Raw genomic sequence first — 23,551 nt, forward strand, 5'->3', positions numbered from 1 at the left:
AGCACTGGAGCGAGTATGTACAGGGACGAGTGTCCCCGCGCGAGGAAAGTCAAGATTTACGATTAAAAATACACGAGTTTTCTGGCTCAAATTGTATCAAAAACAGTCTTGCATATTTGCTACAACATTTATGATGTGTTTTAAACACATTTTTGTACTGTCCAAAAAGGAGTGGGGCTTCAAAAGAAGGGAGCATAGCTTCATGAGAAAGGGAGAATGGCTTAAATGCACCATCTTAAGTCAAAAAATGCACCAACATTTCAGCTCAAAAACTGGCATTACCTAGGCCAACTAATAGGTGGTATAAGGTAAGACAAATATGTCTAAAGATGCACCAGATTTAGGGTGACTACCCACTACAGTTCTTTTTTCACTGCGAAATTTGCAGCGTTTTTTTTTCTCCAGGGGTCTATGGGACTTGTTAATGTTAAAATCGCATAGCGCAAAATCACGATTTCACGGTAAATTGCGATATTGCCACGATGCGTTTTTAATAGAGATGAGCGAGCACCAAAATGCTCGGGTGCTCGTTCCTCTAGTCGAACCTCCCGCGATACTCAAGGGTTCGTTTCGGGTAACGAACCCCATTGAAGTCAATGGGCGACCCGAGCATTTTTGTATGGGACCTATGCTCCGCTAAGGTTTTCATTTGTGGAAATCTGGTAAATTCAAGAAAGTGATGGGAACGACACAGAAACGGATAGGGCAGATAAGGGGCTACATGTTGGGCTGCATCTCAAGTTCTCAGGTCCCACTATTAAGCCACAATAGCGGCAAGAGTGGGCCCCCCCCCAACAATTTTTACTTCTGAAAAACCCTCATTAGCAAGGCATACCTTAGCTAAGCACCACACTAGCTCCAACAAAGCACAATCACTGCCTGCATGACACTCCGCTGCCACTTCTCCTGGGTAACATGTTGCCCAACCGCCCCACACGACCCAGCGTCTGCTGCACACACAAAAGTGTCACTGCGCTCCCTTCAGCTGCCCCCATGCCACACGCTCACTTCATAGCCACACCACCCTCATGTCAATTTATAATTGCCTCTGTGATGAGGAGGAACCGGAGGCACACACTGCAGAGGGTTGACAGGGCCAGGTAGCGACCCTCTTTAAAAGGGATGGGGGGATAGCCCACAATGCAGCTGAGAATCACTGACAAATCGACGTTCGATCTTCATTCCAATCCTGTGCCACCTCCGTCAGGAGCTGCAAATGTCGCCAAGAGTTACGTAGCAATGGGGAATCCATGTGCCCACACAGTGCTCATTCTGTCTAGGTGTCAGGTGGCTCAATCGACACTGCAAGGGGAAAGCCATCTGCACTATGCCCCCTTTCGAAGTCACTCAGACCTAGGTGCGTATGACTGAGCTACTGGAATTCACAGGGCAGAACCAGTCAAGTGGCCAAAGGCCAGTGGTAGGCCTTAAGTATTTTGTTTCAATTTTTTAAAATGGTGAGGTGAAACACCAGACAGACACCGTATATATGTATACTCTTTCCCTCTGGCGGGATGACGGCGATCATGTAACGGACACAGCAGAGCCAGGAAACAATTATGTGCAAGCCTGTAGTCAGACCTAGGTGCGTATGACTGAGCTACTGGAATTCACAGCGAAGAACCAGTCAAGTGGCCAAAGGCCAGTGGTAGGCCTTAAGTATTTTGCTTCAATTTTTTAAAATGGTGAGGTGAAAAACCAGACAGACACCGTAAGCAGCGTATATATGTATACTCTTTCCCTCTGGTGGGATGACGGCGATCATGTAACGGACACAGCAGAGCCAGGAAACAATTATGCGCAAGCCTGCCGTAACGCTTAGCTGGGTAATAATGAGCGACTACTACCCCCAGCAGACACGCAGTAAACTGTAGACGGTCACAGGCTTAGCTGGGTAATAATGAGCGACTACTACCCCCAGCACACACGCAGTAAACTGAAGACGGTCACAGGCAGCCCAAATATAGTATTTTTTTCCAATTTTTGGGAAAAAGCCCACTGCCTATATAGCCTGTATATGGATTTCCCTGTTGGAGGATGACTGTGGTTATTGAAAGCACAGTGCAGCCAGAAAAAATTAAGGCTGCAGTAACACCTAGCTGGGTAATAGTGAGCGACTACTACCCCCAGCAGACACGCAGTAAACTGAACACGGTCACAGGCAGCCCAAAGATTTTTTTTTTCCAATATTTTTGAAAAAGCCCACTGCCTATATAGCCAGTATATTTCTTTCCCTGTACCACTGTCCCTGCCTCACCAGTACTGCCCCTATACTCAGTAAAATGACTGCAGACTGAGGACGCTATGGTCTGCACGCCCGATATACAAAAAAAAAAAAAATGTGCAAAACTGCTAAAAGCAGCCTCAACAGTACTGCACACGGTCAGATGTGGCCCTAAGAAGGACCGTTGGGGTTCTTGAAGACGAAGATAACGACCTAACACTCTCACTATAGCAGCTACAGCAGGACGGCACTTTCCCTAATGTCTCTCAGCGTGCATCTGTGGCGAGCCGCGGCCGGCCCCAGTTTATATACTCAGGTGGCACCTGATCTCCCCAGCCACTCACTGCAGGGGGGTGGGATAGGGCTGGAACTTCACAGGAGGAAGTTGTAATGCCTTCCCTGTGTTTCTATTGGCCAAAAAACGGCGCAAACTTTTCTGGGAAGAAAATGGAAGTGACTCGAACACCGTGCGATGCTCGTCTCGAGTAACGAGCATCTCGAGTACCCTAATACTCGAACGAGCATCAAGCTCGGACGAGTACGCTCACTCATCTCTAGTTTTAAACATTAGAAAGACCCATAGACACCTGGAAAAAAAAAACGCAGCAAATTCGCAAACGCTAGTGGGTAGTCACCCTTATCATCCAGCATGAGCCACTGTGACAAATCTGGTACATTTTAAGTCTGTCTAGTTTAAGTTTTCCCTGTCCCAACTGTTAGGCAGGTTTAGTAAATCCAGGCATTGCTATGATAAAGAATGGAAGCTCAAATATTTTATTGAAGATGGTTTTATTTGCTGTATTACACAATAATGCTTCTAGGTTTTATTTGGCTCCGGTGGAGTGCTAGACTTTCCTTATAATCTATTACTGAGGCCTTGTTTAATGTCAATATATTGGAAATGGGTCAATTTGGGAAGTATGTGTTTGAAATAGTAGTAAAATTGCTGGATTTGTCTAATGCTAAGTCATTGAGCTAGATCACTGAAACCCCAGATTTCGGCAGCATGATCTTTTGGAACAATGAGCTGTGACGGGTTGAATTAGACATTTGCTATCTAAAATTAGTTATATTTACACTATTATTTTTCTCTCAATTTAGACATTCTTCTAGCATTAGACATATGTAGACTGTATGAAGTGCTAAGTGAATATTTAATCTTGTAGATTGGTATATGGTGTGGTTCAATTATACTTGTATAGCCAGGTATTGCAAAAATGCTAATATAACTCATAGAGAACTTCTTTAAAAGTTTCCATTGCTCCAAATCATCGTGCAGTAATTGTGTTCAGCATTTTCCCTCTAGGCCTTTCAAAGTTTCTTCATTCAAAACTAGTAATTTTATGTCTAACTTGATCTCTCATGAGGCTATGGTTTTAATTCCCGTGCCGCTGTATGATTACCATTGTCATACCCCTTCTGCCACCTATTAGGTGCAGCAAAATATGTACAGAGAGGGACAAGCAAAGCCCACAGCATGCAGAAACTGTACTATTGTAGCTCCATAGGGATGTTACACAGTGGGAAGTTACAGGTGTAATATGGATAAAATCATAGAAATACTTGCTCACCAGGCAAGAATTCAGGGTTGTTTTTTAACCTGCTTTATCTCTGTTACAGAGATTACTTGGATATATTTCTAAATTTGTAGTTAATATATAGCCATTATAGATTTTATTAGTAGTTTTTGGACACTTACCAGCAGCTACAGTAATAAAATTCAAATTACTACAAAGATACATAATTGAACGCGGCCAGCCTATCAATCAGATAGGGATGACCGGCGGAGATTCGGCAGCGACTCCTGCTCCCAGGCAGCGGCTCCCGTGGCGGAGATCTGCGGCGGGACTTCGCAACGCCCTTAGACAGGGGGCCTAAGGGTGCATTTACACACAGAGATGATCGCTCAATATTCGTCAGAAACTGACAGTTTTGAGCAATCATTTTGCATAGGTAGCCCTTTAGTACTTAATTGCATGTACTATATTTAGAGAACAGCGGGTGGTCTATTCTCTAAATTCATTGCTATTGTTCTCCGGCGGGACAGTGGCTGTGAACAGCTGTTAAAGAATGTTATCATCTGTTATCAGCACTGCCCACGGAGAACACAGCCTGTGGTCCTTCTTATCTTATCATCCTGAGTGATGAGAATTTCATGCGGACTTGAAGTTAGTGATGGCCAAAAAGTGCACGGTAAGTGCATGATGGGCGCAAATTTACACACAACAGTTATCGCTTAAAAGATGGATTTTGAGCGATCATCGTTGTGTGTAAAAGGAACTTAACTTTTAGCTATGGAATATGTGCTTTGGGTCTTGTTTGGCAAAAACAAAGAGGCATAAACAAAGCCAGTCAAAAAAGCTGCAGATTTAGATAAAAACTGAATGCTTTAAGTGAAAAAAAAGCTCTAGCTACGCATAATTTAAATGCATGAAATGTGAAAAAATAGTAAAATAATCTTTATTCACAGGATCAATCCCTCTGCTGAAACTCTGGTCCTCCCCATTGTGCTTTGCTTACATGGCTGGTGTGATGACAAGCTACTAATGTAATTGATGTAGCCAATTAATGGCACCAATTGTCTTATGTCACATACTACTGAGGCCACTGATGGACTCTGAGGGTCATGTGGGTATATAGGTACATTACATCTGTGGCATTGTAACAAAGCACAGTGAAGAGGACTAGATCAAACTGGTGAGTGAGACCACTGTCACACGGCACTATTTTGGTCAATATTTTGCTTCAGTATTTGTAAGCCGAATCTAGGAATGGAAAACTACAGAGAAAAACTGTAATGGTAAGATTTGCTTGTCTTCTAGTTTTTGAGCCCACTTCTGTTTTTAGCTTACAGTTACTGAAGCAAAATACGGAGCAAAATATTGCTGTATGAAAGTAGCCTAAAATGTATTTTATTATAATTTTTTTTTATTACCATCATTTAACTTATTTTGTAATATCTCAGACAACTCCTTTAAAGCTAGACACAAGAGGTAAGGTTAAAAAGTAAAGTCCCCTTGGTGCAAGCACCGAGTCATGACTGACTCCTAGGGTGACGTCACATCATGCCGTTTTCCTGGCAGACTGTTTTTGTGGGGTGGTTTGCCATTGCCTTCCCCAGTCATCTTTTACCTCTAGCAAGCTGGGTACTCATTTTACTGACCTCAGAAGGATGGAACGCTGAATCAACTTTTAGCCAGCTACCTGAACAAGACACATTTATTAATTTGTTCATGTTATAGAATGCATCCATATGTAACATATTGGCAACTTTCAAACATTTCAAGTTATCTCTGCTTAGATATCCTTTAAGTTGGATAGATAAGACAAGTCATTTGAGAGATTCATTGCAGCATGTATGAAATGCCCAAATTAATTATCTAGTCATACAAAGACAAGAGCAATACCTTTGCTGCACAGCTTTGAAGCAATTGGTCCTAAAAGATTGCAAACGCCAATATAGCAGCAGCAACCATCAAATTCAAAATGTTAAAATTTGGCACTAAAGCTTATTGTAATGTGAATTTTTTAAGCTATACAAGCAATGACCACTTAATTGGCATGAATTAACTTCATGGGAAGACAAATAGATTTAATAAGATTCTTAAGAAAAAATCCATGAGCAAGTCTGTTTTTTCATCAGACAATAACTGAGGTCGATGGTGGTCGCAGCCAAGTGCGAGTGAGCTGTTCTGTTAAGGACCTGCACCATTAACTGAGTGTCACAAAGTTAACAGGTGCTTATCAGAACGTGACATTAAATATGATTTGTAATAGGGTTAACATTGATTTTCTTTCCAGTTGTATCAAGCAATATTGCAATAAAGTTTTATGTGCAAATGTGGCTGTATCTTTAACTGACATCAAAGACCTGCTTTACTACTTACCTTTGTACAGAAATCAATATGCCAATAAAACTTGATAAAATGTCCTCTTCTAATATGTTTCAGATCACAACTGCAGCTTATGGCTGTTTTGTAATAAATACAATCAACATTGTCCTTCAATAAATCTTTTTTGTAGTGATACCAAAATGACAAGAATTTCTAAAATTATGGTATCCTTAAGTCTTGAAAAAGTGGATATATAGATGGATCATCAATCCATATTAAAGAAAAAATAGCTCATTCATGCCACAGTGTTGCATGTCTTTCTGCAATGTAAATCCCTGGATGACTGCCGGCTGAGATGTAGAAGCAAAGTATCAAAGGAAAACCTTTCAGGACTCGGAGCAAAAATCCAAGAGTCTTTATTGCAGCAGAATAAAATATCCAAATCAGCAAGCAGATCATAGTTCACACGCAACCCCCAACGCATTTCAGACTCACTAGTTTTTATTCATGGATGTTTTATTCTGCTATAGTAAAGATTTTTGGATTTTTGCTGCATGACCTGAACTGTTGTGCTTTAATATTATACATTATTAATTGATGAACTGATAAACATTGACCTATTACGAATCTGTGTGGCACAAGTCTGTAATACGGCACTCATAGAATTTCTTGGGGACACACTATACCACCATGTGCCTTTGATTTTACTTTGAAGGAGACAGAGGTATTTTTCTCAAAAAATTCCACGAGGGCCTACAAGGCAAACATGATAGTATGGTTTATCACTTGCCATATTACATTCTCACCTAGAAGTACTGCTTTTAGGGCAAAATACAGTATATCATGAAGGCACCAATAAATATCACACAGATTGGCTATGGTTCTGTAATATGACCCATAGGGACTCTATACAGTTCCTCCATACATGCAACATGGCATGGGGTAAAAAAATCCATTGTTGATTGTAATGTTCATCCTTTAAAACTGATGCTTCATGGGTTGGTTGTACTAAATGTTAATGTTTAAAAAGTTCAAAAATAGTTTTCCAATATATATATAAATCTATATAAATTAGTAACTAGAATGTAGTGTACTTTTTAAAAATCTCTTTTGTGTTATAAAGTACAATTCACTTGCATTTATTGTATTCTTGGTTAGATTTCTGCAGCAGATCAGCAATTTATCCACCATAATATCAAATCAGGTTTATTATATTGTATTCTTTACTGTTTTCACTCTCTGGGTCAATGAGCCAGTCCTCTTGTCTTCAAATAATAAAAAAGATTATTGATTACAATGAGAAAAATATGGTTCAAATGCTTGCCTTTGCTTGTAGGAGAGAAAGTTTGTAGGAGGATCTGGGCAAATAAGCGAAAAGATAATGGAGCGTCTCCAGGATCGAGTGAAGTTAGAGAGACCAGTAATCAGGCTTGATCAGTCGGGTGAAACTGTCATTGTAGAGACATTAAATCATGAAGTCTATCAGGTAAATACAGTAAATTATTCTAAAGTATAGCTTCACTTTTAAGCATGATTTATTCTACATAAAAGAAAAAAATGTCATACAATGGTGAATGTAATGTTATATTTTATTGTAAGGTTGAATTGTGTGATTTTAAAAAGTTTGAAACATAGAGAAATGTATTCTTTTAGCATGTTAAATCCATGGGTCACGAGAAAGGCATCCTAACATGAAGTCAGCCATGTGTGCCAGGGTACCTGTACGCAACACATGGCTGTCCTCACTAGGAAGATCACTTTCAGGATCCTCCTCCTCCTCCTCCTCTGGCCATACACGCTGAAAGGATGACAGGCAAGCAGCATGGGTACCCTCAGCAGTGGGCCAAGCTGTCTCTTCCCCCTCCTCCTCATCCTCCTCATGCTCCTCCTCCTCCTCCTCAACACGCTGAGATATAGACAGGAGGGTGCTCTGACTATCCAGCGACATACTGTCTTCCCCCGCCTTTGTTTCCGAGCGCAAAGCATCTGCCTTTATGCTTTGCAGGGAACTTCTCAAGAGCATTGCAGAGGAATGGTGACGCTAATGATTGCAGCATCGCCGCTCACCATCTGGGTAGACTCCTCAAAGTTTCCAAGGACCTGGCAGATGTCTGCCAACCAGGCCCACTCTTCTGTAAAGAATTGAGGAGGCTGACTCCCACTGCGCCGCCCATGTTGGAGTTGGTATTCCACTATAGCTCTACGCTGCTCATAGAGCCTGGCCAACATGTGGAGCGTAGAGTTCCACCGTGTGGGCACGTCGCACAGCAGTCGGTGCACTGGCAGATGAAACCGATGTTGCAGGGTGCGCAGGGTGGCAGCGTTTGTGTGGGACTTGCGGAAATGTGCGCTGACCCGGCGCACCTTTCCGAGTAGGTCTGACAAGTGTGGGTAGCTTTTCAGAAAGCGCTGAACCACCAAATTAAAGACCTGGGCCAGGCATGGCACGTGCGTGAGGCTGCCGAGCTGCAAAGCCACCACCAGGTTACGTCCGTTGTCACACACGACCATGCCCGGTTGGAGGCTCAGCGGCCCAAGCCAGCGGTCGGTCTGCTTTGTCAGACCCTGCAGCAGTTCATGGGCTGTGTGCCTCTTCTCTCCTAAGCTGAGTACTTTCAGCACGGCCTGCTGACGCTTGCCCACCGCTGTGCTGCCACGCCGCGCGACACCGACTGCTGGTGACGTGCTGCTGCTGACACATCTTGATTGCGAGACAGAGGTTGCGTAGGAGGAGGAGGAGGAGGGTGGTTTAGTGGAGGAAGCATACACCGCCGCAGATACCACCACCGAGCTGGGGCCCGCAATTCTGGGGGTGGGTAGGACGTGAGTGGTCCCAGGCTCTGACTCTGTCCCAGCCTCCACTAAATTCACCCAATGTGCCGTCAGGGAGATATAGTGGCCCTGTCAGCCTGTGCTTGTCCACGTGTCCGTTGTTAAGTGGACCTTGCCAGTAACCGCGTTGGTGAGGGCGCGTACAATGTTGCGGGAGACGTGGTCGTGCAGGGCTGGGACGGCACATTGGGAAAAGTAGTGGCGACTGGGAACTGAGTAGCGCAGGGCCGCGGCCGCCATCATACCTTTGAAAGCCTCCGTTTCCACAAGCCTATACGGCAGCATCTCCAGGCTGATAAATTTGGCTATGTGCACGTTTAACGCTTGAGCATGCGGGTGCGTGGCGGCGTACTTACGCTTGCGCTCCAACACTTGCGCTAGCGACGGCTGGACGGTGCGCTGAGAGACATTGGTGGATGGGGCCGAGCACAGCGGAGGTGAGGGTGTGGGTGTAGGCCAGGAGACGGTAGTGCCTGTGTCCTGAGAGGGGGGTTGGATCTCAGTGGCAGGTTGGGGCACAGGGGGAGAGGCAGCGGTGCAAACCGGAGGCGGTGAACAGCCTTCGTCCCACCTTGTGGGATGCTTGGCCATCATATGTCTGCGCATGCTGGTGGTGGTGAGGCTGGTGGTGGTGGCTCCCCGGCTGATCTTGGCGTGACAAAGGTTGCACACCACTGTTCGTCGGTCGTCTGCACTCTCAGTGAAAAACTGCCAGACCTTTGAGCACCTCGGCCTCTGCAGGGTGGCATGGCGTGAGGGGGCGCTTTGGGAAACAGTTGGTGGATTATTCGGTCTGGCCCTGCCTCTACCCCTGGCCACCGCACTGCCTCTTCCAACCTGCCCTGCTGCTGCGCTTGCCTCCCCCTCTGAAGACCTGTCCTCAATAGGCGTAGCAAACCAGGTGGGGTCAGTCACCTCATCATCCTGCTGCTCTTCCTCCGAATCCTCTGTGCGCTCCTCCCTCGGACTTACTCCAATTACTACTACCTGAGTGATAGACAACTGTGTCTCATCGTCATCGTCCTCCTCACCCACTGAAAGCTCTTGAGACAGTTGCCGGAAGTCCCCAGCCTTATCCCCCAGACCCCGGGAACTTTTCAAAGGTTGGGCATCGGTCACGACAAACTCCTCTAGTGGGAGAGGATTCGGAACCATTGCTGCCCATTCTGGGCAGGGGCCCGAGAACAGTTCCTGGGAGTCTGCCTGCTCCTCAGAATGTGTCATTGTAATGGAGTGAGGAGGCTGGGAGGAAGGAGGAGCAGCAGCCAGAGGATTCAGAGTTGCAGCAGTGGACGGCGCAGAATTCTGGGTGGTCGATAGATTGCTGGATGAACTTTCTGCCATCCACGACAGGACCTGCTCACACTGCTCATTTTCTAATAAAGGTCTACCCATTAATTCTGAGATGAATGTGGGGACGCCAGAAACGTGCTCTCTCCTAATCCCGCAGCAGTCGGCTGCGATACACCTGGATCAGGAGCTCGGCCTGTGCCCACACCCTGACTTGGGCCTCCGCGTCCTCGCCCGCGTCCATGTCCTCTAGGCCTACCCCTACCCCTCAGCATGCTGTATTACCAGTAGTGCAGAAACAGAACGCTGTAATTAAATGTGCCGCTTATTGGCCTGTGGTTGGAGGCTGACTTCCCTTATGGAACGCACAGCAGATCCAGGAAACAATTTTGCGCCAGCCTGCTGTAACGCTTAGCTGCGTATGAATTAGGACTACTACTCCAGCAGATAGATACTGTAGGCAGCGTATAATATTATGTATACTGTTTCCCTCTGGCGGGATGACGGCGCTGATGTAACAGAGACAGCAGATCCAGGAAACAATTTTGCGCCAGCCTGCTGTAACGCTTAGCTGCGTATTAATTAGGACTACTACTCCAGCAGATAGATACTGTAGGCAGCGTATAATATTATGTATACTGTTTCCCTCTGGCGGGATGACGGCGCTGATGTAACAGAGACAGCAGATCCAGGAAACAATTTTGCGCCAGTCTGCTGTAACACTTAGCTGCGTATTAATTAGGACTAGTACCCCCAGCAGATAGATACTGTAGGCAGCGTATAATATTATGTATACTGTTTCCCTCTGGCGGGATGACGGCGCTGATGTAACAGAGACAGCAGATCCAGGAAACAATTTTGCGCCAGTCTGCTGTAACGCTTAGCTGCGTATTAATTAGGACTAGTACCCCCAGCAGATAGATACTGTAGGCAGCGTATAATATTATGTATACTGTTTCCCTCTGGCAGGATGACGACGCTGATGTAACAGAGACAGCAGATCCAGGAAACAATTTTGCACCAGCCTGCTGTAACGCTTAGCTGCGTATTAATTAGGACTAGTACCCCCAGCAGATAGATACTGTAGGCAGCGTATAATATTATGTATACTGTTTCCCTCTGGCAGGATGACGGCGCTGATGTAACAGAGACAGCAGATCCAGGAAACAATTTTGCGCCAGCCTGCTGTAACGCTTAGCTGCATATTAATTAGGACTACTACCCCCAGCAGATACATACTGTAGGCAGCGTATAATATTATGTATACGGTTTCCCTCTGGCGGGATGACGGCGCTGATGTAACAGAGACACCAGATCCAGGAAACAATTTTGCGCAAGCCTGCTGTAACGCTTAGCTGCGTATTAATTAGTACTACTACCCCCAGCAGATAGATACTGTAGGCAGCGTATAATATTATGTATACTGTTTCCCTCTGGCGGGATGACGGCGCTGATGTAACAGAGACAGCAGATCCAGGAAACAATTTTGCGCCAGCCTGCTGTAACGCTTAGCTGCGTATTAATTAGGACTACTACCCCCAGCAGACACGCAGTAAACTGAAGACGGTCACAGTCAGCCCAAATATAGTATTTTTCCCCAATTTTTTTGAAAAAGCCCACTGCCTATATAGCCTGAATATCTCTTTCCCTGCCTCACCAGTACTGGCCCTATACTCTGTACAATGACTGCAGACTGAGGACGCAATGCTCTGCATGGCCGATATACAAAAAAAAAATTGTGCAACACTGCTAAAAGCAGCCTCAACAGTACTGCACACAGTCAGATGTGGCCCTAAGAAGGACCGTTGGGGTTCTTGAAGCCTAAAATCACTCCTAACGCTCTCCCTATAGCAGCTCCGAGACCAGCAGCACTTTTCCTGATCTCTGTGAGAATGCATCTGTGGCGAGCCGCGGGAGAGGCCGATTTATATACTCGGGTGACACCTGATCTCGCCAGCCACTCACTGCAGGGGGGTGGTATAGGGCTTGAACGTCGCAGGGGGAAGTTGTAATGCCTTCCCTGTCTTTCTATTGGCCAGAAAAGCGCGCTAATGTCTCAGAGATGAAAGTGAAAGTAACTCGAACATCGCGTGGTGCTCGCCTCTAGTAACGAGCATCTCGAACACGCTAATACTCGAACGAGTATCAAGCTCGGACGAGTACGTTCGCTCATCTCTAATAGAGAGGTGTATTTTTTAGCATGTTAAATCCATAGCAGCATATAAGAATTGTACTATAAGAAAGTTCTATCTGTCATGAAAGCTTTGGCAGAAAAACATTTTAATATTCTCAATACAAAAAAGTTATAGCCCTTAAACTAGTATGTGCCTAAAACTGTTTGCATGGTCATTTAATGAGTTGTCCAGTCTTGAACACATGTCATATACTCTATTAATGTACTGAGTTAATAAAGAAGGTCCTTATCTGTTGGTCAAAGTGAAGAGTGCTAACAAACACCTTTTCCACTTCTAAAGCCCACCATGGCACGGTGTTACTCAGAACAACCCATTCACTTATACAAGCACTGTGAAACGTTTAGTTTCTCCTGTGATGATGGTGCTTCATGGAAATTGAACAATTATTGCCAAGTTTTCCCATAGATTACATCTGAATGATGGGCCATTCAATGTGTGGAAAGGACCAGATTACTGTACCTCCCATTAGGATACATGGACATACCTGATAGACACCTCAATGTCATAAGAAAAAGAGAAAGTCCAGGGTCCAAGTATTGAAAATGTTTAAACACTTTAACTGAAAATTTCCATAAAATCTATAAAGACCAAGAAAAGCCTCTTATGTATTCCAGGCATAGCTATGAGGAAGAGGGAATCCTGGTCTTTGTCGATTTTCTGGAAGTTTTCCAATAAAGCCTCAGCGTTTTCCTTACTTGGACACTTGGCTTCCTCTTTTCTTTATAGCAGAGGGACATTCTGTGATTCAGATATTATAAAGCATACAGAATGTTATTTCTTATGAATTAATGGGAAAGGGAGAATAATGTTCTGTAAGACGCCTCGATACAGTATCACATGGAGTACCTACTTTATGACTTTGTACCTAGGAACAGTTGCTTTGTTCAACCCCCTAAAACATGAGGTTTTAGAGGGTTGAGTAAATCTTAATGTTTCATGTGTATTCTTCCGATACTTTCACAAAGCAACAACAGAAAATTATAGTTTCCTGCAGCTGTGCGTGGTATAGGACTTTCCATTTTAGAAAGTTCTGCCAAGTAAGCCTTTTTTTACAGAAAGTGTTTGCATTTGTTGACCAGTTTTTGTCACCGAGAAAAAAAATACACAAACATAAAAAGTTTTCTTTTTTCAGAGTAAATTTGTCATCAGTGCCATACCGCCAGTACTGACCACAAAGATTCACTTTAATCCAGAGTTGCCATCACTTAGAAACCAGCTAATACATCGGCTTCCAATGGGATCTGTCATCAAGTGCATGGTGTATTATAAGGAAGCCTTTTGGAGGAAAATGGGTGAGCTGTTCCTCAAAATGGAATATTTGTTTCATATTGCCTTTATAGATCTAAGATATGAATCAAGGCTGTACACAGTTTGTGATCATTCTCATTAGTACTTATCCCCTTAACACTTAACTATCCCAGCAGCTCATTTAACATATCAGTAAGAGAGCATATCCATTTTACAAGGATTACTTGTAGGATATAAAAGGGTTAGGGCTTATTCACACAGCCGTTGGTGTTTGTACATGCTCCAGTTAGCGTCGTAAAACCGTCTGAATGGGCGCACAAAGCTAACGTTTGTGCGCCCATTCAGATGGCCCGAGCCTGGCGCATATACGCCAAGCCCGCAATGCCGTTGGGCGAGTCTCACTGCTTTTACAGTAAAGAACCATCTTCTATGTCGGTGTAGAAACCTTCTTCTAGATATAGATGATGCCCCCTTGTTACAGCCACAGTGTCAGATGCTTTAATTGACGAGGCGTCATATTCCGTTTGACTTTTAGCTCAAAGATGTTGTCCGAAGTCTATTAAAAGAGGTATACATTTTGAAAAGTTGAACATAATAAACATATAGCATACACATCACAAATCTAGATATTCATTAATTATATTTTAATAGTACAATAAACACATCTATTTCTCTACAATTGCTAAGGATGCTGTGGATGTATGATGATTGAAGATGAAAATACACCAATCGGATTCACGCTGGATGACACTAAACCCGATGGTTCTGTACCTGCTATAATAGGGTATGCATTACTTAGCAGTGGAATAATTTTGAGATCTTCTTGAAGTACTGGGTGAAATGACATAATGCGCACAATGAAAGTATAATATTAGTATAACGTACACGTTTGCATGTAATATACCGTATCATTATAAAGAGTGAGTACATTTGTCAATACATTTTCATATTTTGCATTGACCTTGAATTACACTCTGCATTAAAGTCCAGAGCTGCATTTACAATTTTACAGGCTTGAGAGATGAAATCTCCAAGCTAGTTCAATACCTACAGAGAACTTGCTCTGATGATTTGCATTCTTGAAAGTTTAATCATTAAACTAACAATAAGCGAAAATGCACATATATCTGGTGCTAGAAAAACAAAATGTTCTACTGCATTAGGCCTTAGTCAGACGGGCGTTTTTTCGCGCGTTTTGCGGATCGCATGACCGGTGCCCGAAAATCGCCCGAAAATCTGCTCCCAGCCGCGTTTCATTAGAAACGGCCCGGAGCTGTCCAGCGCATTGCATTCATGAATTCATGAATGGGTGTGAGTCAGACCTGCCTCTGATTGGCTCAGCGCTGAGCCAATCAGGGGGGCAGGTCTGACTCACACCCCCTTCACACCCACTGCAGGCAGGCCGGCCGCGCGGAACTCCGGCTGCCGGGAGCAGGTGAGTATATATATTTTTTTTATTTTAACACTTTTCTGGATGAATTGCAGGGAAGGGCTTATATATTTAAGCCCTTCCCGACAATTCATCCCGCGCACGCCGGCAGCCCATTGCTTTCAATGGAGCCGGCTGTATTGCCGGCTCCATTGAATTCAATTGGCAAACATCGTTCTTCTCTGCCACAGCTGTTACAGCTGTGGCAGAGAAGAATGATTTGTCTTCTATATGTTCTCAATGGGGTCGGCGCTGCTGCCGCCGGCCCCATTGAGCGCATATAGAGAAGAGAACAGGAATCGCAGATCGCAGATAGGTGCGATCTGCGATTTCTGTTCTATAATTTATCGGACGAGCGCATAAAAAGCGCTCATGTGTCCGATACCATTGCAAAGCAATGGTTTTAAAAAATCGCCGGACACATGCGCATGCGCAAATCGCGCGAAAAAACGACCGTCTGACTAAGGCCTTAAGATGCACCTACTGACACAGTTCTCAACTATTTTAAATTTGTCTTGCAGCAAAAATTAAAAAAAAATAGAAATACCTACTTACAAAATATATTTTTTTATTTAAATTGCTTTTTCTTATAGATTCATTTTGGCAAGAAAAGCATCCTCTTTTGCAAATCTGAGCAAGGAAGAAAGGTATTGTGGCTTAAGTGTATTTCGTATATAGTTTTTTTAGCTGTAAAGTTGTTTTACTATATGTTTTAATATTCTAATACGAGGGGCTGCTGATAAATCTTTGGCTTTACCCAGAAAAAAACAAGATAGGAAGATGAAACATTACATTCATTCCACATACCCTCTACTGATGTCAACACACTTCTTACATTGTTATTCCAAGCTCTACAAGCCTTGCAAAAAGAAGGATTTCGGTTGTGCCTCAAACCAGTCATCTGTAGCAGCCATGGCATCAGAAATGGTGTGAAATTTGGTACCCTTGAGGTGTTTCTTCAGGTTTGAAAACAGATGATAGTCAGAGGAAGCTAGATCTGGTGAATAAGGTGGGCGGTCAACCAGCTGGAAGCCTAGCTCCACCAGTTTTGCCGTGGTCGCTTGTGCAGTGTGAGCTGAGGCATTGTCTTGCAGGAACAAGATTCCTTTGGACAGCTTGCCACGCCTTTTGGCCTTCAGAGCTGCCTTCAATTGGTCCAAAAGTTCAATGTAATACCTTGCATTGCTAGTGGAACCATTTTGAAGGTAGTCCACTAGCAGCACGCCCTCCTTATCCCAGAACACAGACGCCATCACCTTAGTGGCTGATTTTTGCACCCTGAACTTCTTTGGGCGAGGAGAACCACTGTTCCTCCACTCTTTTGACTGCTCCTTGGTTTCAGGGTCATACAAATAAATCCAGGTCTCATCCATAGTGACCAGTCAATCCAAGAAGTTCTTATCAGTCCAGAAACGCTGACAAATGGACAGGAAAGTTTTCATTTGCATGATTTTCTGATCTGTTGTCAAACATTTGGGACCCACTTTGCAGATAGCTTCTTCATGTTCAAATGTTCATGGATAATGACACAAATACGTTCAGGCGAAATCCCCATGATGTCTGCTATTCCTTTAGAATTCCTTGAAATTCACCAATTCTCCAGTATGAGGTTGTGCACTGCATCGACGATTTTCGGAACAACAACCTCTCTCGGTCGTCCAGGACGTTCCTCATCATTGGTGCTGAAGTGGCCCGTTATAAATTTGGCAATCCAGTTCTTCACTGTAGAATATGAAGGGCATCGATCCCCCAATATCTGCGACATATCACCATGAATATCCTTCGCGGACTTTCCTTGCAGAAACAAGAATTTTATCACTCCTCTGCTCTCATTTGCTGTGAATATCGCCTCAGACTCGCCATTTTGTTTTCCCACACACCTAGATCACTGTTGCCATAAGCTACAAACACAAAATTTTGAAAACATATATTAGACACGTAAGGCTTTCATGTGATGTAACATTCGTTACCATAGAAACAAAAAAAAACCCACAAAGCCAAAGACTTATCAGCAGCCCCTCGTATTGTACAATTGTCCAAAGAATTTATGGGGACACTTACATCACTCATCGGATCTCTATAAATGAAAGGTTCAAGTTAAAAATCCTTACTGATATAAATTATGCAATTCGTTGACAACAAAATGATGTGTCAACGGAAACCAATTCATCAACCAATTAAGGGCTGGATTCCAAATTACCCATGCATCATATTGACCAATAATGTCATCATGGTAAAGCATAATGTAATGTGTGTATGGCCATGTGTGCCTCAATGCACTCCCAACAACATCTGGGCATGCTTCTGATGAAATAGTGGATGATGTCCTGGGAACTTACCTCCCAGACCTGGATCAAGGTATCAGTGAGCCCCTGAGTAGTCTGTGGATATACTTGATAGTGCCAATTGCACTGATACAGAATATCCCAAAAGTTCTCAGTTGGAGTCAGATCTGTTGAATGTGAGTGCAATTCAATGGCATCAATGTCTTTGTCATCCAGGAACTTCCTACACACTCTGGCCGCATGAAACTGAGCATTGTCCTGCACCAGGCAGAACCCAGGGCTTACTGCACCCGTTTAAGGTCTGACAGTGGCTCTGAAGATTTCATCCTGGACCTAACAGCAGTCAGGGTACCACAGGCTAAGACGATTTATGCAACCCTCCATGAATATGCCTCTAAAGGCCATCACCGACTCACCTCCAAACCAGTCATGCTGGATGGTGTTGTAGACAGCATAACACTTACCATGGTATCTCCAGACTATTTCACAGATGTCAGATGTGCTCAGTGTGAACCTATTCTCAACTGTGAAGAGAAAAGGGCAACAATGACATACTCTCAAATTCTGGTGTTCTCTGGTGTATGCCAATCGAGCTGCATGGTGCTAGGCAGTGAGTACAGATCCTACTACAGCATGCCCAGCACTTGTTTCACTTTCATGGAGTTTGTTTCTGACAGTTGGCTCAGAAACATGCAGACCAATAGTCCACTGGAGGCTGTATTGTAGGGCTCTGGCCAGGGGCGTAACTCTAGGGGATGCAGAGGATGCAGTTGCATCTGGGCCCAGGAGCATTAGGGGGCCCATAATGCCTCTCTTCTCCATAAAAGGAGCCCAGTATTATGCAAAAAGCATTATAATTGGGGGCAGAGGCGTAACTTGAAGCTCCCGGGCCCCGATGCAAAACTTGTAACGAGGCACCCAACTATAATGCTTTACTCATAGTACTCGGTTCCTTATATGGAGAAGAAAGACCTTATGGGCCCCTCAAGGCTCCTGGGCCCGGGTGCAACCGCATCCCCTGCACCCTCTGTAGTTACGCCCCTGATGGGGGCCCTGTTACAGATTTTGCATTGGAGCACAGAAGCTTTAAGTTATGCTTCTGGCTCTGGCAGTGCTCCTCCTGTTCCTCCTTGCAGAAAGGAGCAGATATCTCTCCTGATACTGGGTTGATGCCTTTCTATGGCCCTGTCCAGCTCTCCTTATATAACGGCCTTTATCCTGGTATTTGCTCCATGCTCTTGACACTGTACTGGGAGACACAGGAAACCTTCTTGCGATGTCACATATGCATGTGCCATCCTGGAGATGCACGACAACCTGTGCAACTAATCGGGCTGCAGGTACTGCTTCATGCTGCCAGTAGTGACAAGGACACTGGAGAAGAATCAGTCAGGAAGGATAAGGATAGAGTAATTGTCTGTGGCTGCGCCTGCAAAACCATTGTATTTTTGTCTTTCTATTGCTTCTCCAGAGCACCTGTTGTCACTTTTGTTTGCATTAAAGCAAGGTTAAATTGATTTACAATTGCTTATGCTTCATATCTGGACAGATAGCTATCTCTGAAGTTTAAGTGACTTGGGGTCATACTGTGATGCAAATCACTGAGGCAGAAGGAGTCGGTACATATTTAAGCCCTATTCACAGACAATGCCTAAAATTCTTAATTTCATTGATTAACTATTAAAAGAGGGGTAAAATGTAGTAGAACAAATTATGTTATTTTCACAGTAAAATGATTTTCCGGCATGCAGGATAGTGAAACGTCCAGAAGCACGTGACAAATTTTTGAGGAATCCTTATATCTCTCCGTACTCTAATGAGTCAGCCACTCTCAAATGTAAATGGCCACACACATAGAATTCTAACATAGATCGTCAAAAAGAGACCAATTGTCTTGGGTGCATAGTTTTAGCACTTAGCGTGGTAAAAAAAATGTGGGGCTCAAAATCAATGAACAATTAATTCTGGCTTAGTTCAACAGTTAGATTCTGCCTGTCTCAACGTGTTTCCCCAAGCCTTCACTTGGGAGGAGGGTTTTGGCGTATGTGGGCAATATTAAACGAGCAGAGGATGTCCCTAAGTGACTGCACCGTTGCCTTTTTATGGCCTGGCTAAGTGGGCTTTAATCCTCAGGGACGTAAAAACATGCTTTCTCTGAGGATTAAAGCCACATGGGCTGCGGACATGACAGCTCCATGCTGAAGGTAGCTGACATGGGGGACTGCGGGAAGCCTCACCCCCGGGTCATGAGATTGGCACTATCCAATGGATAGTGCTGATCGCATTAAAGTAAATAAAAAGTGAAAAAACTTAGAGTTTCAGCTCCCCTTATGGATCACATCCGTAAGGGGTGCTGAAACTACTCACCCCCATCCTCCGCGTTGTCTCGTGACAATCTGGTCTGTAAAGGACCTTTGGCAGTCTTCTACGCATGCAAGCCAAAGGAAAAATGGCAACACATCCACAGAAGACTGGAAACGTCACGGGACATTTGAAATATCCTGGCTCCTAGCTACTGAAGGTTGCTGGGAAGCAGGGGATGTCACCGAGGACCGCGGTGACCAGTACTTGGGCCCCTGATCGCTGCTGTCCAATGGATAATGGCGATAACGTAAAAGTAAAAAAAAGTTAGAATTTCACCTTCCGTCACGGATCTGATCCATGAGGGGAGGTGAAATTACTTACCTTAGGCCTCTGGCGATGTACCTCGACTGGATTTTTATCCGCGATACTTTTACCCAAATTCAGCTCATGTGCCTGTTGGCAAAATGGCAGACGCAAGCGCAGAAGCTGAGAGCTTGGAGCAGTGACTAAGGGCCATGATGGCGATCACGTAAAAGTTAAAAGCAGTTGAACCTCAATGCTCCTTTCGATTTGGGCCCCGTTGTGCATACAGACATACGATTAGGGCCACAATTGGTATGCTTCTGAACACAGGACAAACAGGGGTATCCATTTTGAGGTGAAAGTCTTCATTCATATGTGTGCTGTACAAAAAAAACTTTTAAAATGACACAATTGCCAAAAAATGAAAATCGTATTTTTTTTTCCTTCTGCTTTGCTTAGATTCATTCAAAAACTGTGGGGTCAAAATACACAGTACATTATTAGATGAATTCATTAAGGGGTCTAGTTTTCAAAATGGGGTCATTTGTGGGGGTTCTCCATCGTTTTGGCCACTCAAGGGCTCTGCAAGTGTGCTATGGGGCCTAAAACACCTTTAAGCCACAGGCAGCTCCTTTTGGTTTGGGCCCCGTTGTGCATACAAACATAATATTATGGCCACAATGGATATGTTTCTGAACACAGGACAAACAGGGGTATCCATTTTGGGGTGCAAATCATCATTTTCATGTGCACTATAGAAATAAAATATGTCTTTAAAATGACATATTTGCAAAAAGATGAAATTTTATTTTTTCCCCTCTAAATTATATTAACTCCTGAAAAAAAACTTTGAGGTAATAATATTCATGACACCCCTCAGTAAATACATTAAGCAATGTAGTTTTTAAAAAGGGGTCATTTGTGTGGGTATCTATTTTCAATCTTGGCTTGGTGTAGAAAAACAAAGTGTTCCTCAAAATGTTGATAAGTAATGTAAAATTTGTACGTCTCCTAAATGGTTAAAAAAAAGAGTTTTTCAAATGTGCACCAAGAATAAAGTAAACAGATAAAAATATATATCTTAGCAAAAATGTGTACAGTATGTTTGCACATATTTGAGATATTACAGTTGAAAATGTGAAAAAAATATTTTTTTTTCCAAAATTTTCCCAATTTTGGCACTTTTAAAAAATATACACAAATTATTTTGGTCTATTTTTACCAACTAAATGAAGTACAATATATGGTGAAAAAACAATGTCGGAATCACTGGTATATGCAAAACCTTTACAAAGTTATTCCATGTTAAAGTGGCACATGTCAGATTTCCAAAATTTGGCTTGGTCACTAAGGTGCAAACAGGCTTGGTCACTAACATAATTTGTTCTACTACATTTAGCTCCTCTTTTAATAGTTAATACATTTAGTTTAGAATTTTAGGCGTCGTCTGTGAATAGGGGTTATACTGTGATGCTTAATCGTTCCCTTAATTTTTTGGAGGACTGTATTTTAAACCTGTTATACTAATTTTCAACCTTCTATTTTAGCACCATATTTGAATATCATTTGATTCTCAACCATAAATCTAAACATCATGTGAATAAATATACATAAAATTATTAGGGGTCACTCTTTATATCTGTGGGCAGTTTTGCATCCATAATACTTTAAAGGTAGAGATGAGCGAGCATACTCGTCCGAGCTTGATGCTCGTTCGAGTATTAGGGTGCTCGAGATGCTCGTTACTCGAGACGAGCACCACGCGGTACTCGTCTCGATTAAACGAGCACTGACCATTGAATTCAATGGAGCCGGCAATACAGCCGGCTCCATTGAAAGCAATGGCCTGCCAGCGAGCGTGGGATAAATTGTCGGGAAGGGCTTAAATATATAAGCCCTTCCCTGCAATTCATCCAGAAATGTGTAAAAAAAAAAATATATATATATATACTCACCTTGTCCCGGCAGAACGATGTTAGCCCATTGAATTCAATGGAGCCGGCAATACAGCCGACTCCATTAAAAGCAATGGGCTGCCAGCGATCGCGGGATGAATTGTCGGGAAGGGGTTAAATATATAAGCCCTTCCCTGCATTTCATCCAGGAATGTGTAAAAAAAAAAAAAAATAAATAAATATATATATATATATATATATATATATATATACAGTATATACTCACCTGGTCCCAGCAGACAGAGTTCAGCGCGGCCAGCGGCAGTCCTCCTGAACTGCTCTGAACAGCTGTGAGTAGTATTCAGCAGCCCGGGGTTTAAAATCCCCGCTTGCTGAATGAGCTGCCTCTAATTGGTCACAGCCTGACCAATCAGAGGCAGATTCCACTCACACACCCATTCATGAATTTATGAATGGGTGTGTGACTGCTGCCTCTGATTGGCTCAGCGGGACCAATCAGATGAGAGGCAGCAGTCACTCACCCATTCATAAATTCATGAATGGGTGTGTGAGTGGAATCTGCCTCTGATTGGTCAGGCTGTGACCAATTAGAGGCAGCTCATTCAGCAGGCGGGGATTTTAAATCCCCGGCTGCTGAATACTACTCACAGCTGTTCAGAGCAGTTAAGGAGGACTGCCCCTGGCCGCTCTGAACTCCGGCTGCCGGGACCAGGTGAGTATATATATATTTTTTATTTTTACACATTTCTGGATGAATTGCAGGGAAGGGCTTATATATTTAACCCCTTCCCGACAATTCATCCCGCGATCGCCGGCAGCCCATTGCTTTTAATGGAGCCGGCTGTATTGCCGGCTCCATTGAATTCAATGGGCTAACATCGTTCTGCCGGGACAAGGTGAGTATATATATATTTTTTATTTTTACACATTTCTGGATAAATTGCAGGGAAGGGCTTATATATTTAAGCCCTTCCCGACAATTCATCCCGCGATTGCCGGCAGCCCATTGCTTTCAATGGAGCTAGCTGTATTGCCGGCTCCATTGAATTCAATGGGCTAACATCGTTCTTCTCTGCCACAGCTGTTACAGCTGTGGCAGAGGAGAACGATCTTTATGCTGACAGTGCGGGGGGGGGTCTCACTCTTGCCACTATTGTGGCTTAATAGTGGGACCTGGGAACTTGAGATGCCCCTCGCCTGCCCTATCCGTTTCTGTGTCGTTCCCATCACTTTCTTGAATTTCCCAGGTTTTCACAAATGAAAACCTTAGCGAGCATCGGCGATATACAAAAATGCTCGAGTCGCCCATTGACTTCAATGGGGTTCGTTACTCGAAACGAACTCTCGAGCATCACTGAAAGTTCGACTCGAGTAACGAGCACCCGAGCATTTTGGTGCTCGCTCATCTTTATTTAAAGGCCATAGTGCACCTTTCACATAGAAAAATGCATTTTACATATGTCAGCGGTTACCTTGAGTTAAAATTCATTTTAAGCTGCAATCTCCATTCATTTTTGATATGCAGTTTTCGACGTGCTCATGGCCAATGTCATTCCAACAGATATACTATAATTTACACCAGAAATTGGCTTATATTATATTTCAAATTTATACCAGCTAATTGTGGATTTGATCATCTGATGCAGAGTCAGTCAAAGATGTGCCCAATTTATTAAGATGTTTGCACCTCTT

General features: G+C 43.6%; 1 protein-coding gene across 2 annotated transcripts in view; it reads left to right on the top strand.

Moving 5' to 3' along the window:
• The window catches only part of LOC136625622 (amine oxidase [flavin-containing] B-like), a 103,616-nt gene that overhangs the window by 39,134 nt on the left and 40,931 nt on the right, over positions 1 to 23,551 (top strand). For both annotated transcript variants that reach the window (XM_066599976.1, XM_066599977.1), the window contains 4 exons: positions 7,394 to 7,543; positions 13,507 to 13,666; positions 14,310 to 14,406; positions 15,645 to 15,698. In XM_066599976.1, the coding sequence (XP_066456073.1) occupies positions 7,394 to 7,543; positions 13,507 to 13,666; positions 14,310 to 14,406; positions 15,645 to 15,698 (461 nt within the window). The remainder of the gene's footprint in view (positions 1 to 7,393; positions 7,544 to 13,506; positions 13,667 to 14,309; positions 14,407 to 15,644; positions 15,699 to 23,551) is intronic.

Source organism: Eleutherodactylus coqui, chromosome 4, assembly GCF_035609145.1.
Source record: "Eleutherodactylus coqui strain aEleCoq1 chromosome 4, aEleCoq1.hap1, whole genome shotgun sequence".
Classification (NCBI taxonomy): domain Eukaryota; kingdom Metazoa; phylum Chordata; class Amphibia; order Anura; family Eleutherodactylidae; genus Eleutherodactylus; species Eleutherodactylus coqui.